Consider the following 18,181-nt stretch of genomic DNA (forward strand, 5'->3'; position numbering starts at 1 on the left):
TTTGGCCCTGACTGTCAGGAACTGGCTCTCATCCTGCCTCCCAATTCAGACGCTCTTAAATGGGCGGTCTCTGGATTGCGATGAGCCGGATTAGCGCGGGCTCCGAAGAGATGCAAACCAGTTCGGGCTTTACTCTGCTGGTCTGTCCCCACTCCTTCTAGAGCGGAGTCCCACAATTTGCCTGGAATTTCAAGTGCTATAATCTTTGGCTGGCATGTCGTGTAAACTGGAGTTTGTGGGAAGTGCATCTGACTAACGCTAAATTGGGGAAGGCGCTCCTGGGAGGAACCCATGAAAGATTTACTTGTAGGCACTTTTATTTTAAATCAAATTAATACAGCGCTGATACCTTTTGCTTCAGCTCCTGATCAAATTGCCCATTAATTTTAATAAAAGACTTCACCATTTGGTTTAAAATGTAACAATAACATGATGTTTAAAAGTAACAATATTCCCGTTATTACTATTTTTAGCTGCTATACTTTTCATTGGTGCTTTTGTCAGTTTCCAGGATACAGATTGCAGAGGGCAAAAGTCTTACAAATTCAATTCTCCAGTAAAGTATTTTCCAATTCTTAACACTGGCCTCTAATAGCATGGCTATTCATTATTCTTTTAACGAAAGAGCTTGAACATTGAATCTGGGATAGAAGAACCATAGTTTATAGTGTTTGAGCACATGTTTTATGTTCAGAAAATCTTTGATTCTGGCTCTGTCGTCTTTACTTTTACCAGGAAAACTTAACCCAACAGTATTGTCTAGTGATCTGACTCAGGTGGGTTCTGAATTCATAAAATACTTCCCAGCTTAATTCCCATATTTATAGATCATAAGTATAGTGTCCTTACTCCTCCTAATTTTAGGACTCTGTTCTAAAGTAAGGCCAGCTAGACATTTCAAGGAAAGTTACAATAAGAACTGTTTCATATATGATACTGTTCCTAAATAGGAAAACAATATACAGTTGTATATTGTAATGTGTATATCATTATAATATATATTACAATATATTTAAATGTATTAAAGTTTTGCTCTCAAGTAAAAAAATTATACATGCTATCCTAAGGAGATCTTGTAAAATCCCATGATTTTCTGTACACCCTTATGCAGATGACATTCAACTCTAATTTTCCATCCCAGATCTATTCCCTCTGTGTTTCCAATTGTCTCCCCAAATGTATCTGCTTATCTTCTCTAAACTTCAGCAAAATAACATTCCCAGTAGTGTTAAAAAATATAAGATGACAGTGGCAAAGGGATATAAGGAAATAGTTATATATAGTTACCAGCTACATAAATTATGAAACGCTAATGTTACCGATCTTCAAATGTATTAAATTAAGCATGATGAAAAGGATTATTTCTGTGAGTGACTGAGTGGGATATGTATTAGAACTATTAATCTGTTCTAGAATGATGGAACATTGACAAAAAGATATCTGTGAGTTACCTATCATTAGAATGTATTATTTTTACTTTTCCTTCTTACATCTTCAGCAAATCTGCATCCTCCTGTTAGAGAAGTAGACATCTATGGCCCATGGAGCCTCAAGGAATTGTCAAAGCTTTCCGCAAACGAAAGAAGTTGAGAGAAAATGTACACACTGTGCCTTTAAAGATTTGGAAAGAAGAAACCAAGAATCAGCAAGGTGATTTTTTTTCTTTCTTTCTGACTTTAGTCATGTGAAGTTCTCATGGTGTGGCTTGCACTGCTATTAATTTCTGTGGTTTAATTTTATGGTTCCTTTCAGTGAAATGACTTAATCCTTAAAAAGTTCAGTCTCTACAATGCAGTAATATAATAACATGACTATATGTTATAAAACACTAACTTTCATTATATTTCACCAAGCGATCAGATTTTCTTCATTCTGAAAAGATTTGTTACCTAACCCTATTTTGCTGGTCATCTTTCTCTGTGGTATTTTTACCAGGGTGGTTGGAGCCAATCACAGCTTATGTGTTGCAAGCAGGAATTGGCCAGGCCAGAGCCGAGATCTTCTGTAAGCAGATTATTCACAACGGAGGACACATCTGCAGCCAGCTTTCCCCAGATGTGACACATGTAATAGTAGATGAACACATGGATTTTGATCGGGCTTTTCGGCTCCTCAAACTCAAAAAGTTACCTCCGGGTTTGCAACTGGTTAAGGCATCATGGCTGAGTTCTTGTATTACAGTACAGCAGATCTTGGACACTACTGACTATAGACTCATCGTCCCAGAGAGGTAGGTCTCTCTTTTAAATACTTTATCCAATTTGAATGGGGAAGATTTATACAAAACTGATAATTCATCTTTAAAATGCAATAGAAAAAAGAACTTTATTCAATATTTTTAATAGAACCATCAGCCAGTCTCAAATATCCAATTTTTTGATAAAGCGACTGAGAAAGTGGTGGCTTTGATGATTTGTATGCTGATTTTACTGGATATTTCATCTGGGAAATAACACTGGACCTATTTTGGTTAGATGAGTTAAGAAGAAAGTATAGGTAGTTCTTGACTTAGAACAGTTCGTTTAGTGACCATTCAAAGTTACAGTGGCACTGAAAAAAATGAGTTATGACCATTTTTCACACTTATAAACCGTTGCAGCATCCCCATGGTCTTGAGGATCAAAATTGTGACACGAGGCAACTGTCTCATATTTATGATGGTTGTATCCCAGGAGAAGCAAAGTCAATGGGGAAGCCAGATTCACTTAACAACTTAACAACTGCAGCGATTCATTTGATAACTTTGGCAAGAAAGTTTGTAAAATGGGGAAAAACTCACTTACCAAAAGTCTCACTTAGCAACAGAAATTTTGGGCTCAATTGTGGTCATAAGTCGAGAACTACCTGCATATGGAATGGAATGTAACTGCTATTTCTCTTGGACCTCTCAGTAGCTTCTATAGTATCATAGTATCCTTCAGATCAGTGGGTTATATGGCAAGGTTGAGCCTTGAGAGCACTGTTTTGCAGTGATTCCAATTCTTCCTCTTAGAATGACCCAGAAGATGATGTGGGGACATTGCTGCTCAAATGTAGATCGATCACATGCAGTCTTCCATGGAATTCTGTTTTCTCCTCTGTTGTTTAACTAATCTACATGAAAGCAGTCAGGGAGTTTTAAAAAAAATTAAGCTGAAGTGTAACTGGATATTTTAACAAGACAGTAGTCCAAAACATACTCTGAATCAAATATGTCTTTCTTATTAAATACATATTTGATTTTTCTGTTGATTTCTTTGAAATGCTCCATATTCCACGAAGGTGAATATTATTGAATATGTGTGAGAAATCTCAAACGTACAGCATGTTATATTTTTCAGGGATTTAGTTTAATCTTTTTAATTGTTCTTAATTTTTGTATTGATGTTTTTATGCCCTGTAAACTGCCCTGAGTCCTACGGGAAAGGGCGATATATAAATTCAATAAAATAAAATAAATAAATAAATGTGCAGAAGATTAAGAATATTTCTGAACTAGAAGAAACTACAACTACAGGAAAGAATGGGAGGAAAATTCCCAAACAAGAATAAAATAGCGTAGCTACAGGAAAATATTTGGAAGCTCTAATTCTGGCCAAAGAAATGATATAAAATATTAAAAGAAAGGACACTTAATTTTTTCTCTTTGGCCATATTCACTGTTTTCTTATTTTGAATCTATAAATAACTGCACATAAATAATAAGTAAATATTCACATTTTCAGAAAATATGTTTCACTTCTGTTACTTTTTGAATTCATTGGAATTTTATAATTTGACAAGAATGCCTAAACTTTTTCACTGAATTTTACCAGTATATGATTGCAATGATGAACACAGTGTGACATTGAAAGAGAGGCCAGTGGTATGTTTAGGAGGCCAAAAAAGACAGCAGAAATCTTAGAATTGGTTCTATAAAACCAATGTGTGACTAATAGAATGTAAGTACATGTGATAATCTTTTTGTTCCAGTATGTGCCTGTTTAATATAAACAGTAAACATTTGGAAATCAGAATAGACTTCACTAAATCAAGCTCTGAAAACCTCTCCACATCTTTCAGAAGAGTATATCTCAAATGAATTTCCTAGCCCTGTTTTATATTATTCTTCGTCTGCCTTTAGTTGATAAGAGAAATGCCCCAAATCCAATTATTTGTTTATTAATTCTTGGCAGGTATCTGGATGAGACAGGCTTTTCAATGGAACAGTCACCATTGCCAGATGAAGATAAGGTTTACCCCAAAGCAGAGAACACAGTTATGGAACTGAAAGAAGAATCAAACACTGAGATCAGCTCTTTCTGTGATACTGTACAGGTAGCCTTTGACTTACGAACAGTTGTGTAATAATTGTTTGAAGTTTTGGAAAGGGTGCTTTAAACATTTTATAAAGGCACTTCTGGCCCTTATAAAACGTTATGTGCCTCCTAAACTGGGTGCTGGGCAACCTATTTACGCTTACGATCAGTAATCAAGTGCAGTGCAATTTTGTGATTACCATTTGCAATCTTCTATGTATGAGCTCCGCAGGCATGGGGCAGCAGGAAAAAAAAATCACAGAGCTAAAATCCTTTTCTCCCTGCCTCTCTGTGCCTGAAGAGCTCCTCTGTGCTAAAATCCTTCTCTTCCTGCCTCTCCACTTGCTTTCTGGGAATCCCTTCGTGTAACTACTATGCAATTGCTTAATGACAACACTGTGAGTGCCAGGATTATGGTCACTGAGTGAAGTGATTGTGTAGGCATCTCACGTAACAACCACTTTACTTAGTGGCTGAGATTCTGGTCCCAGTTTTGGTCATTAAATGAGGGCTACCTGTAATTTTCTAGGATCAACAGGAAGGTACACAGGTGAGCCTAATTACACATTTTTAGGCTAAGCCAGGGATTTTCTGTTAAAAGTTTAGCCAATGCCAAACTCTTATCTAAGGTTTGGAAACACCTTACTATTTGAGATTGTGAAAACAAATTGCCCAGTTTATGCTTTAAACAAAAAAAATCCAAAAGTGGTTTTTTTTAAAATACATTTTAAAGTTTAAATATTCAAATAAACAAACTGAATAAAAATCAGAGTATCCTTAGTAAACCTAGGCTTATAAAACATGTGTCTTTTGTTTATGTTTGTTTTTCAGAGAATTATAGGAAAATAGAAAAAATAATATGTAGTAAATTCTGTTATCATGCAGTTCTCCATTCAAAGTATATTGATGTAGATTTTGCCTTTATTTTTTTGCCTTATTTATTTAATTTAATTTATTGAATTTATATACCGCCCTTTCCCGAAGGACTCAGGGCGGTTTACAGGGTATAATTTTTAAAACATTAATACAAAAATTAAGACCAATTTAAAAAAGATTAAACTAAGTCCCTGCAACATGTAAAACCCCAGTTAAAACCCAATTAAAACTCAGCCTGAGCCGGAAAGCTCGAAGAGCCAGGTCTTCAGGTCTCGGCGGAATGATCGAAGGTCGGGGGCAGTCCTAAGCTCCACAGGCAGCTGGTTCCAGAGGGCAGGCGCCCCCACAGAGAAGGCCCTCCCCCTGGGTGTCATCCGCCGGCATTCTTTGACCGGCGGCACCCTGAGAAGACCCTGTGGGAGCGCACAGGACGAAGGGAGCTTGATGCCGGCAGCAGGTGTTCCATCAAATATCCTGGACCCAAGCCATATAGGGCTTTATAGGTCATCACCAGCACCTTGAATCTCACCCGGAGGGCAACTGGAAGCCAATGCAGCTCGCGGAGCAGAGGTGTTACAAGGGAGTAACGGGAAACTCCCATCACAACTCGCGCGGCTGCATTTTGTACCAGTTGAAGCCTCCGAGTGGTCCTCAAGGGCAGCCCCATGTAGAGAGCGTTGCAGTAGTCTAAACGGGAGGTCACGAGCGCATGAGTGACTGTGCGTAGGGCATCTCGGTTCAGATAGGGTCGCAACTGGCGCACCAGGCGAACCTGGGCAAAAGCCCCCCTGGTCACGGCTCCTATATGATCATCAAAACTGAGCCGTGAATCCAGGAGGATGCCCAAGTTGCAAGCCCTATCAACGGGGGGGTAACACCTCACCCCCCATTGTTAACGATGGAATAACTTGGTCAACCCGAGATGCCGGTATGCACAGCGACTCAGTCTTGGCAGGATTGAGACGAAGCCTGTTTCTCCCCATCCAAACCCGGACCGCCTCCAGGCAACGGGACATCACGGTGAGGGCATCACTGGGTTGGTTCGGGGTAGAGAAGAAAAGTTGGGTATCATCAGCGTACTGATGATACCCCACCCCAAAACCACGAATGATCTCGCCCAGCGGCTTCATATAGATGTTGAACAGGAGGGGCGAGAGAACCGACCCCTGAGGAACTCCACAAGCGAGAGGCCTCGGGGCAGATCTCTGCCCTCCTGTCAACACCGACTACGAGCGGCCCAGGAGATAGGAGGAGAACCACCGTAAAACGGTGCCTCCCACTCCCAACCCCCTGAGACGCCGCAGTAGGATACCATGGTCGGTGGTATCAAAAGCCGCTGAGAGATCTAATAGGACTAGGACAGAGGAACAACCCCTGTCCCAAGCCCGCCAGAGATCATTCACCAGCGCGACCAATGCCGTCTCCGTGCTGTGCCCGGGCCTGAAACCCGATTGGTACGGGTCCAGATAATCAGTTTCCTCCAGGAACAGAGGAAGCTGATGCGCCACCACACTCTCAACAACCTTCGCCAGGAAGCGAAGGTTGGAGACTGGACGATAGTTGTTTAAAACAGCCGGGTCCAGGGCAGGCTTCTTGAGGAGGGGTCTCACCACCGCCTCCTTCAAGGCGGCAGGGAAGACACCCTCCTTCAAGGAAGCAGTTATTACTGCCTGGAACCAGCCTCGTGTCTCCTCCCGGGCCGCAAATTTCATTTAGGAATGAAATTTATTTGTCTCCCATCTCATATCCAATGACTCTGGTGGCTTACAACATAATTTCAGAATGTTCTGGTTGCATTTTGTAAATTTCCTAAAGACTTTGATATAGTATCTGGACTTCACTGAATAAAAAGTAAAAACTTGTTCAATATTTTTCTGTTCTGAGCTTCCGAATAGGGTACCCAAGGTATCATATATGGAACTTTGGTTCCTTTTTATGGCTATAGAATGTGGAGGTGGCAAATACCTACTAACTGTAAAACGTGGAACAAAATATTCATTATTACTTTTTACCATGCTTTAAACATAGAACACATTTACCGTGACAATCAATTGTATTTTGGTCATCCCAGATATTTTGCCATCTGTACTTCCTAGTTCTTGATCACCATTACTAGGAACATAAATTGTAGATATGAAACTGTTAGTTCAATTGATATTTGCTTTGACTCTGGGTTTCTGTGATTATTTCTCATGGGTCTTAATTCTGCTCTGTATTTTATTTTTATTTCTTTAATATAATTTTTATTGAAGAAATTTTAACAAGATAAAAGCAATACAAATATTACAAAAGAAACAAAGAAAATGAAGAATTGTGTCCCATACTTTACAGTGTCTATATATTGTGGCAGAATGAGCTCATATTCTGTGGTTGGATAAATGATCACTCAATTTCATTGCTCCCTCTTCTGCTTGTTCTGTGTATCTCGAAGAGGACGTTAGATGATGAAGAAATTGAAGAGGACAAAGCTGTTGTCACTCTGCAAGAACTGAAGGCACTGAGGTCAGGCCAAGACCTGAACACTTTGTCAGAAGGCTCATCAGCATGCCTTTCCCCTGGCAAGTGGGTTTGCGCTCAGTCGTCTGAAAGCAAGAAAACTAATCATAATCAGTGCATTACAGAGAAGCTGGAAGTGCTGGCTAAAGCCTACTCTGTCCAAGGAGACAAGTGGAGGGGTCTAAGCTACTCGAAAGCTATTAATGCGCTCAAGAGTCATCATAAACCTGTTACATCTTATCAGGTAAATAAGACAAAAGCTTACTAAGATGCCTTTTTTTCTGTCACATATCTACTTTCTCCAAGCTATCTGTACGTTTCTGGCTTAGTATTTTTTTTTCTGCAGGAAAAGTTCCAATTTGTGTTCTTTTTAATGCTATATAGACAAGTAATTTCAAACAGCTGAAACCTGCATCCTACTTTCATATCCTTATTCCATCCTGCTTTTTGGAAAGTATTTTACTAATTCTACAATGTATGCAGAAACTTTTACCATGATTATGCTGCACTTCTGATGCAGAGGAAGGCCGAAGCTGCCTTGAGATTTAGAAAAAAAGATCAGTAGGCCAAAAGTAAAAGATACAAGGGTGTGTTTATAAAGCTTGCATAGTTTTCTAAATACTAATCATAGTTTTTTAGGATGGGGTCTATCAGTGATGGCGAACCTTTTAGAGACCAAGTGCCCGAACTGCAACCGAAAACCCACTTATGTATCATCGGGTGCCGGGTGGGTGTGGCCCTTTGGGTGGGCGTGGCCAATTGGGTGGGAGTGGCTGCAGTGGTAACAGCAGACTGGGTGGGACTAAAAAGTTCAATCAATCAGGGCTTCTGGTTTGCGCACGTGGCGCTTCTGGACGTGCAGGGACAGTCTGTCTCCTGCCGTCCGTTTCTTGTTTGGAGGACCCTGAAAAGGGTCAAAAATCGCCCTGGAGGGGCGATTACCGAGAGGAAGACTTCCCTACGATCTTGGAAGGGCAGCAGCCCTCCGCTGGAATCCGGGATCATCTCCTTTGGCCCAAAGAAGAAGAGACCAGCCATAAAGATGGCCGATCACTAAGCCGCTCCCCGCCAAAAGCCAAAAGTACTTCCTAGCACTAAGAAGCAATCTGGAGGACCTGGGTGAGCTTTTACCTTTCCTATTCCCTTAATCATCTTCCTGTGGGACTTTCCTGAAAATCTCCTTCCCCATTTTTTGAGAAAACGGCAAATATCTACTTTGGGAACAAATCTTAAAGCCTCAAAGTCACAAAAGAAATCCAATTAATGCAGCAAAGAACTTAAGCAATTTCAGCTGTATTTACTAAAAAGGTTCTATTTGTTGCTGGGGACTCACTATCCTATTCTCTCTTTAAACTGTGAATTAAAGAAAAAAATTGGACTAATCCTACAAAAGTTCTATATTAATTTGGAAAAAGAAAAAGAAAAAAACCCCTCTTACATTGCATGTTATATGTTATTGATGACATCTTGTGGTGAAACCTGGTACAGCAAGTAAATTTCCTTTTTCTGTTGTGAGAGCTGACTGAACAATAGAGCTGTTCTTGAAGATAAGTGTGGGAACACCTGGCACTAAATACAACTCTTCAGGAGGTGGAAAATCTTTGACTATTATTAAAACAGCCTCCATGGAAGATTTAACTGTAAATAATGAAATGGATGAATACATCCCGCCACTTGATTATAAACTAATACTGGATACGATCTTGGCAATGATAGAGCAAATTAAAGCCAAGCTGCAAGAAAAATCTGACAATTTAAAGCCACCAAATCAAACTCTGACTGTAAATGAGGAAAAGATAACCCAAAACCAAATAGAAGAAGTGGAAACTAATACTAAAATAGGAGATTTCCAAGAACAACAAAAGCAACCTACAGAAAACCTTAAAGTCCAAATTTTAATAGTAACTACAAAACTTACAAGCCAAAAAGTAATAGCACCTAAAGAAAGCGACACCAAGAGTGAAGACACTAAAGGCCTTCAAATACACTATATTGAGAATTCAATTAATCAAATGTCAAACATAATACCAGCTATTACTTTCTACCTAACCCAGACAGAATTGGAAGAACAAAAAGATTTGACTAATTTAATGACAATTATATCAATCACCAAAAACCGAACTACCAAAGCAAAAAATACAATGGTTACAAAGGGGACATTTTCCTTGCAAAACTGACATTTGGATACGCTCCCTGGATTCAAATAAGGGGTCTAGGAAGAAAGGAAGACACATTTGAGAATTTAAAGATACCAAGAGCGAAGTATGATTGGCACAAAAGGAAGGCAAGAGTTAGATTTAAAAGAATGAACTTGTTTCTTTTTTGAGATTCCTAAAGATAGACTATAAAAATATCTTTTTATGGATTAAGGAGAATCTCTAAAAAATTCACTGATTTTACATTTAATTTTTAGATTTGTAAAGGAAATATAACTCAGAACTATATTATAGAATTTGGAATGACATATCAAAAGATGGTATTTTAATAATTGATGTATGGTTAAGATGCCTTATAGAATATTCAGTGGCTAGTTTTGAACTATAGTATAGAATCTAGAACTTTATATATAAAAGATAGCATTTTAATAATTATTGAACGGCTAAGGGAAAAAGTATATTTCTAATAACTGGTGATTTGCTAAGATGAAAATTAGACTTTAATGGTAAAACATAAAAATGTTTTGTAATGAACAATATAAGTTTTGTAGACAAAAGAATTATTCTTTATTGAAATAGGGAATTGTGGGTTACCCAAAATTAAGCTTTTTTCTGTATACTATAGGCTATTCTAGAATATCCTATTGCAATTAGATAGAATTTAAAAACAGGATATTGATATGTATTAGTGAAAATATATTTTGAATTTTGTTGATTGACTAGGTTATAACTAGAAATATACTAACTTGCTTATTTTGACTATGTAATCACTAAGGGAATTAGAGAGGGCATCTCTGTTGATGTAACCTGACCTATTTACAAATGGCTATTTCTTATTTTAATTACCCAACCACCATACTGTTTCACAAATACATGTACATGTAAATATTAAAAATCAATAAAACTTGTTTTTTTTTAAAAAAAGTTCAATCAGTTCCAACTTTGCAATAACTCTTTTCCCCCGTGAGAAGTTGAAATTGATTGATTGAAACTTTTTTTTTACACGGCGGCGGAGGCCTAAAGCGAAAAGGTTTTATAAACCCAGCTGAAGGCCTAGGACTGGGGTGACGGCGCAGGTGTCCACAGAGAGGGCTCTGCGTGCCACCTGTGGCACCCGTGCCATAGGTTCGCCACCACGTGGGTCTATATTAGCAAGTTGGGTATGCGCTAGGAATAATGAAATACAACATATCTAAAATACTCAGGGTAAATCAGTGTTTGAGCTTTGCTTTGAACTAGTTTCATTGTTCTTTCAGGAAGCCTGTAAGATTCCTGGAATTGGAAAACAGATGGCAGAAAAGATTGTAGAAATCCTGGAGAGTGGGCACCTTCGAAAACTTGACCACATCAGTGACCGTGTCTCAGTGCTAGAATTATTTTCCAATATATGGGGAGCAGGAGTAAAGACTAGCCAGATATGGTACCAGCAGGTAATTCTCTATCCTCTATATAGCAATGATTCTGTGGTCATTGCCTTCTATTTGTTCATATGTTATATCTTTGCTGCAAGGCATACAAGTTTATATTAGTATTGTTACTTTTTTAGTTATGATTTATTCAGGGGACTTCCTCTGGAGATTTTATATTGTCTATATTGGACACATAATGCTAGTGTCCTTTCTTCCTACCTTATAGTGTATATAAAGATACGTTAACTTTATTTGTATCAATCTTTTTCCTTTATTAACAGTAGCAACAGTTTATGTATTAACTGTCTTATCTTGCATCAAATTCATTCTGAATCAATATGGTGTTTTCCAGTAGCAACACCATGACCTTTGTGTGTATATGTGTATGTGTGTGTGTGTGTACGTGCGCGCATGTAAATGAATGCTCACAAGTTTTGAGTTTCTGTTCATGAAGAAATATGATACCTTCTCAGCATTGTATGTGATTTGCAGAGGGAAATTAGGACAGTATTGCAAACAGCACATTGTGTGTTGTCATTCCAATCACACCACATCAGTTATAGTTTCTATGGTATTGCTTATTAAGGATTACTGAAAACAAAATTTCTATATTTCTGTTATGTGTTCTACCCAGGGTTTTCGCACTCTGCACGACATCCGCACTAGGGCCTCTCTCACCAGCCAGCAAGCTATCGGCCTTAAGTATTATGAGGACTTCTTGGAGCGCATGACACGGCAGGAAGCTGCTGAAATTGAACAGACTGTGGGTACCTTGTTGAAACTATAGCAAGATGTTGACAGGAAATCATATGCTATTTTTCGCCAGATTTTAATTATAAGGCTATTCGGTCTTGGTTTTACAGCTTGCCAAATAAAACTCCCCAAAATATTTCCCAAAAGAACACCATATTAGAGGCACCATTTACTTAAACACTAACATATTTTCTATGTTGATTCCACCCATCTTTCAAATTTATTACTCGCATATATATTTTGGGGGCATTCCCCTTTTTAGTTTACTATTTCAGATGCTAAAACTGGGAGTCATCTTGCCCTGCAAAGAGGCAAGGTGCCACACCAAGTATACCTGCCTTAGAGCAGCTTATCAAAATGGACACTTCTTTATTAGGGTGAAGATAATAAGGCAGATGACTTTGATGAAAATATCAGGAACTGTGACCAAAGAAGTAAGACAACATTTGGAAGTGACTCAGGCAGGCACCTCATTGATTCATAGGAGTGTACAAATTGGGAGGATGTACAACCCAGACTTTCAAGGCTCAGTTATTATAGCTAATCTCAGTAAAAGTAGTTTTAGCCTGCCTATGGAGTTGATTTCTCACTCTTGTCTTACTTAATGTGACTGCCATAGAAAAAAGCACCACCTAAGTCTTTATGACCTCATGTCTTTCACAACTGGAGAGCACTTTTTTTGCTACTTTCAAATAGCACAGGCTGAGGAAGACTGGCTTTACTTAACTTCTTTTTATATACCAGCCACCCAAGCCATGACTCTTAATGAAACCTCTTATTTGAAGCCATTCTCTCTCTGTCTCTCTCTCTCTGTGTCTCTGTCTCTCTCTCTCTCTCTCTCTATATATATATATATATATATCTATATCTATAACTATAACTATATCTATCTATCATCTATCTATCTATCTATCTATCTATCTGTCTATCTATCTATCTATCTATCTATCTATCTATCTATCTATCCAAAATACTTCTGTCTATCAGAAATCATTTTCCCTTTTTAGGCACATTTACTGCAGAAATTGAAGATTTCCTTTTTAGAAAGTTGGAGTTCCTTACAATTGACTAAGTAAAAAATTAAAACCTCCCTCTATTTCTATTTCTATGCTCTGCAAGTCTTTGTACCTGACCTAAAATCAATTTAGTTTACCAATATTATTTCTGCTTTAATTTTTCACTTAGGAAGCCTTTAATAAATTCCCCATATGTTATGCCAATCCTTCTCTAAATAATTCTCAGATAACTGGTAGGATGATGACAAAAACATCCGTGACTTTCTCTCTTTGCTCTCTTGGTAAGGAAACAAGTGCTTTGCACTCTTCTAGCCAAATGTTTTTCCCCTTGTCTTTTTCCCCTTGTTTGGGCTGGACCATACCTCAGGTTTATATATTAATGCAGCTCTTTAAATTCAGAGATCTAAGCCCACATAAAAACCCTTTTCATTGTTCCTCTTGTACAGTGGAATTGCCATGGCAGCACTGGGCAGCATGACGCTGTCACTCAGTCACAGTGCCTGCCCCTAAAGAATGCATAGTTGCCAGGTAGGGCATCACCCCTTACATAGGATTAAAGTTCTTTGGGGAGCCTCCGCCCTTGGGAATGGGCCTATTGTGGATTGATGGGATTACCCTTCTCTTGCCTACCTCGGGGAAGAGACAAGAGAAAGGGGATTAGCTGCTGTCTGTCGAAGATCCAAGGTGCAGTATGGGGTTTGCTGCTTTCAAGAAAACTTAATTGGGGATGCAGAGGGGGCAGATCTGCATTAGAAAAGCCATGAAGGTGATTCCAAATGTTGCAGGGCAAAGGTTAATGGGTTTATTCCTCACTAATGAAGGATGATCCTGGAGACTGACAAGGGGCACTCATCCTCTAAACTGATTTCCCCCCCCCCCCACACACACACTCCCAATGTTGTGAACCGGTAGCTATGTCTTTGGTAAAACGGATGATTGCCCTCATAATACTGATAATCCTGCATACCGAAATTGCCTTCAAATGATGCTTTAATAAACACGGTGAAGGAAAGTGGCTGGCAGGGAACTTCTCATTGGGCATACACTTATTGGACTGGTAGTTCCACTTGTTGATATTTAACTGCAGTTCTGAAAGAACGGTCAATTTCTTGCGATTAAGATCCCATACACGATACCAAAGTAAGAGATGCAGACCTATAGCAGGAGAATCAGCCCATCTCAGGCAAAGCCCAGTTGAATCCTTTTCAGTGTGGAGTCTTCTGTGGGTCTCTGTACGTCTTGCGTACTAGCTCTCCTATCAAAGAATAACTTTTAAAAATGCCTACCTCCATTCCAACTTTATTCTGATTTGCATCATAGGCATTTCATATCATTTTATTTTCCCAGTTATATAGCATAATTCGTAAGGAATGGAAGGACTGTCGTGACTTTACCTAAAGAACAGCAACATCTTGGAATAGATACATATGTTTTGTTATTCCATAACTTATATGCCATTTCTGAATTTTGAGCACATAGAAAATTTATAATGACTGAATGGGCCCCCGTAGAATTTTCCACGATGAAGAGGCAGGGCTCCAGTGCCCTGTCTATAATCTTTACCTCTCCCTATATTCTAAGAGAAACAGATTACATCTAATGGAATTTCCCATTTTATTTCCATGATCTTACTTTACCGTTCATTAGAAAATATTTGGATTGTGGTGGCACTTACTTTTCAGTTTGTTTTATTTCTTATGCATAGCAAGCAAATGAGATGCTAGGCAATTGAATTACAGGTATTCCTTGACTTACAACCATTTCTTTAACTGTTTGAAGTTATGAGGGTGCTTAAAAAGTGACTTATTACTGGTCCTTGCACTTACCATCACATGTCCCCACGGTCATGTGATTAAAATTTGGGCACTTGGCAACTGGCATGTTAACAATGGTTAATGTATCCTGGGGTCACATGATTGCCGTTTGTGACCTTCCCAGGTAGTTTCCAACAAGCAAAGTCATTGAGAGAATCCAGATTCCTTTAACAACCATGTGACCTGCTTAATGACTGCAGCAAAAAATAAATCATAAAATTGTCAGTGACTCTATTATTTCCCTTAATGAAGCTTTGGTCTCAATTGTGGTTGTAAGTTGAGGACTGAGGGGTCCTTGGTGGTCTCTGAGCTTGGTTGTTTTCTAGTGATAGCTTGTGATGCTAGCTAGCATCTCTAGCACTGATGATTTTACCTAGTTCAGGTAATGAAACATCTGCATGAAAACAATCAAGCCCAGAGAGCACCAACTCAATTCAACTCTGAGCTTCAAATACTCTCCTTTATAAGTTGAGAATTGTGGTATTTCAGTAAGTGGTATCTGAGAGCAGTTAATTTCTCTGATCTGTCTCTTTAAGGTTAGAAAAGCAGCTCAGTCTATTATATCTGAACTGGTGTGTATAGCATGTGGCTCTTTCCGGCGTGGAAAACCTACTTGTGGAGATGTGGATGTACTGGTGACTCATCCTGATGGACACTCCCACCAAGGGGTATTCAACAAACTGCTCAACGTTCTTCATAAAAGTGGTATGAGAATATCAGCTGGTTCCGTGGTGGGGGTGGGAGTTCAGAATCGTATTCCTGAATGTATCCACCTTGAGAACGGTTTAAAGAAATGTAAGTAGGAACACAGAAGAGGCCTAGTTTTGTTAGCTTGAGTTGATCTTGGCACTTTTTCCTCAAGCTGACTACCATAGACCAGTAATTGCTGCTATGCTGGGAAAAGCTTTTCTCCTTCTTTCTTAGACATTGATCCGAATCCTCAGGCAGGACCTGAGATTGATATAAGCAGGGCTTTTTTTGTCATAGAACGCTCAGAACGGAGTTCCGGCACCTTTTTCTCTACCCTACCTTGTAGGGTAGGCAAGGCGGGTTGTATGACATGTGTGAGTTCTGGCACCTTTTTCTTTTACAAAAAAAGCACTGGATATAAGTAAGAGGGTAGCTCTTAGTGTCAACTTACTTCTCGATTTTTTGCAATAATATTACAGTATTTGTTTCACATATTGTGCTTTCCGCTCAGGCTTTCTCACGGATGACTTGGTGAATCAGGAAGACAATGGACTCCAGCAGAAGTACCTTGGAGTCTGCCGTTTGCCAGGCCCAGGCAGGCACCACAGACGCCTTGACATCATTGTGGTGCCCTATAGAGAGTTTGCCTGTGCTTTGTTGTACTTCACAGGCTCAGCCCACTTCAATCGCTCCATGCGAGCCCTGGCCAAGACCAAAGGCATGAGCCTGTCAGAGCATGCCCTCTGCAGTGGTGTAGTGCGAGGGCCAGATGGCCTCAAAACTGGATCTGGGATTGTCCTGTCCACGCCTACTGAAAAGGATGTGTTTGCACATCTGGGGTTGCCTTACCGGGAGCCACACGAGAGGGACTGGTAAAGACGAGAAAAGAAGTAGTTAACTTCAGGGAGACATGGGGACTTGCATAAGATTTTCAAACATACCGTATATCCTTTGCTTGTTTTCCTGGAGGCATATTTCCAAACCAAAGGACTTGGTGAGCAGTTTATAGTTTTTCCTCATTGTGAGAATCCCAAGATCTTTTAAGTCTTTCATTAGCTTTGAAAGATTTCAGTGAGAGGAAAAAACTATGGACAAATCAACTCAATTCAGTTAGCAATTCCAAGAATGAGAGACTGTTCCTGTAAATCTTTTTTGCACATTAAAAAAACAATTACAGGGAGTCCTTGACTTACAACAGTTCATTTAGTGGCTGTTCAAAGTTACAATGGCACTGAAGAAAGTGACTTATGATTGTTTTTCACACTTATGACCATTGCAGCATCCCCATGGTCACCTGATTAAAATTCAGACGCTTGAGCAACCGATGCGTATTTATGACGGTTGCAGTGTCCCTGGATCACGTGATCATCTTTTGCGACCTTTTGACAAGCAAAGTCAATGGAGAAACCAGATTCACTTAACAACCACGTGACTAAGAACTGCAGTGATTCACACTTAACAAATGTGGTGAGAAAACTCATAAAATGGGATAAAACCCACTTAACAAATTTCTCTCCTAGCAACATAAATTTTGGGCTCAATTGTGGTTGTAAGTTGAGGACTACCTGTAATGTCTACTAAGGGCAAATGGAAAATTTACAAAATTTAACTAATTTTAAAAACATGAATTGCAGAGTTACTATCCTTACAATATTTTGGAGATCTATGGGAAAAACCACTTCAGAAAACTATATGTACATTGCAGAGCTGCCTGGAGGACTTTGGGCTAATTACACTCTCAACCTAATCCATCTCATAGGGTTGTTGTAAGAAAAATATTCATCATCTTGAATTGTACAAAATAAAGATGGGATGTAAATCTAATAATTAATTTAAAAATTGCTGGGGCTGAAGGACAGGGCTTCCTCTCTTTGTCACCAAGTTTGCTTTCTTGCAGGCTGCTAGAAATCTGATAATTTGCAGAAGATGCTTGAAATTAGGCAGAGGATTGAATGAAATTAGGCCAAGAATCATACATGGTTCTGGAGCTGCATTTGACCTATGGAAAGAAAAGGCGATTCATTATTTGCACTTCATAATTAATTTCTTATTAATTAGCTTCTGTTCTGTTTTAAGGAATATATTTTTAATGTTCTTCAAACAGTAATAGCATCATTGAAATAGATTTCTGTATTTGCAGAGTACACGTTAACCATAAAGACACCAGATGTTGGAACTTTGGTCAAAATTTCCCTGAGATCAAAGATAGGAGATAAATGAAGTGAAAACATTGCAGCAAGATTTGTTTTTATTTGTCTGCTTAGGTAAATTTTTAGCATCAAGAAAAATGGAAGAAATTTACAGCTAATCTTCTTTTAGCAATCACAGTTGGGACTGACAACTCAGTTATAGGGATAGAACAACTATCTGAAAATGCTTTACATTTGGTTTCCTAAATTCTCTAACAAATAGACTCATTTGTTAATTATAGGTATGTAAATTAGCTGAGTGCTGGATCCCCCTCCCAAGAAAGGCTATCCAGACAAACATGGAACTTGTAATGTGCCTTAAAACTGCCTTCATTGCTTTATGGACTAGAAACTTGCTGTTTCCTTTTCCTTTTCTAATTTTTAATGGTATTACAGTTCTCCAGTTCTTTCTTCTTTATGATTGGATAGAATGGAAACAGCTAAAATAAGTATTATTGTGCGTAAATACAATTTCATAGTATTTTAGGAAACTACCATGAATCAA

The 18,181-nt window shown here is 38.8% G+C and overlaps 1 protein-coding gene across 1 annotated transcript; it reads left to right on the forward strand.

Annotated features, from left to right (window-relative positions):
* The first annotated feature begins 1,507 nt into the window (after positions 1–1,507).
* On the forward strand, positions 1,508–17,512 carry POLL (DNA polymerase lambda). The gene is made up of 8 exons (XM_083364375.1): positions 1,508–1,650; positions 1,936–2,230; positions 4,155–4,296; positions 7,585–7,893; positions 11,062–11,235; positions 11,849–11,977; positions 15,334–15,502; positions 15,999–17,512. The coding sequence occupies exons 1-8, from the start codon at positions 1,542–1,544 to the stop codon at positions 16,361–16,363; spliced, it is 1,692 nt and encodes a 563-aa protein (XP_083220501.1). The 5' UTR covers positions 1,508–1,541; the 3' UTR covers positions 16,364–17,512.
* Positions 17,513–18,181: the final 669 nt, after the last annotated feature.

The sequence above is a fragment of the Vipera ursinii genome (genome assembly GCF_947247035.1).
Source record: "Vipera ursinii genome assembly, chromosome: 5".
Classification (NCBI taxonomy): Eukaryota; Metazoa; Chordata; class Lepidosauria; order Squamata; family Viperidae; genus Vipera; species Vipera ursinii.

What these genes read in the sequence shown, in the direction of transcription:
- POLL (XM_083364375.1), top strand. Translation starts at nt 1,542, where the DNA reads ATGGAGCCTCAAGGAATTGTCAAAGCTTTCCGCAAACGAAAGAAGTTG. An exon ending in GCCAGATATGGTACCAGCAG is followed by an intron (nt 11,236 to 11,848) that starts GTAATTCTCTAT and finishes TGTTCTACCCAG; the next exon opens with GGTTTTCGCACTCTGCACGA. An exon ending in CTGCTGAAATTGAACAGACT is followed by an intron (nt 11,978 to 15,333) that starts GTGGGTACCTTG and finishes TGTCTCTTTAAG; the next exon opens with GTTAGAAAAGCAGCTCAGTC.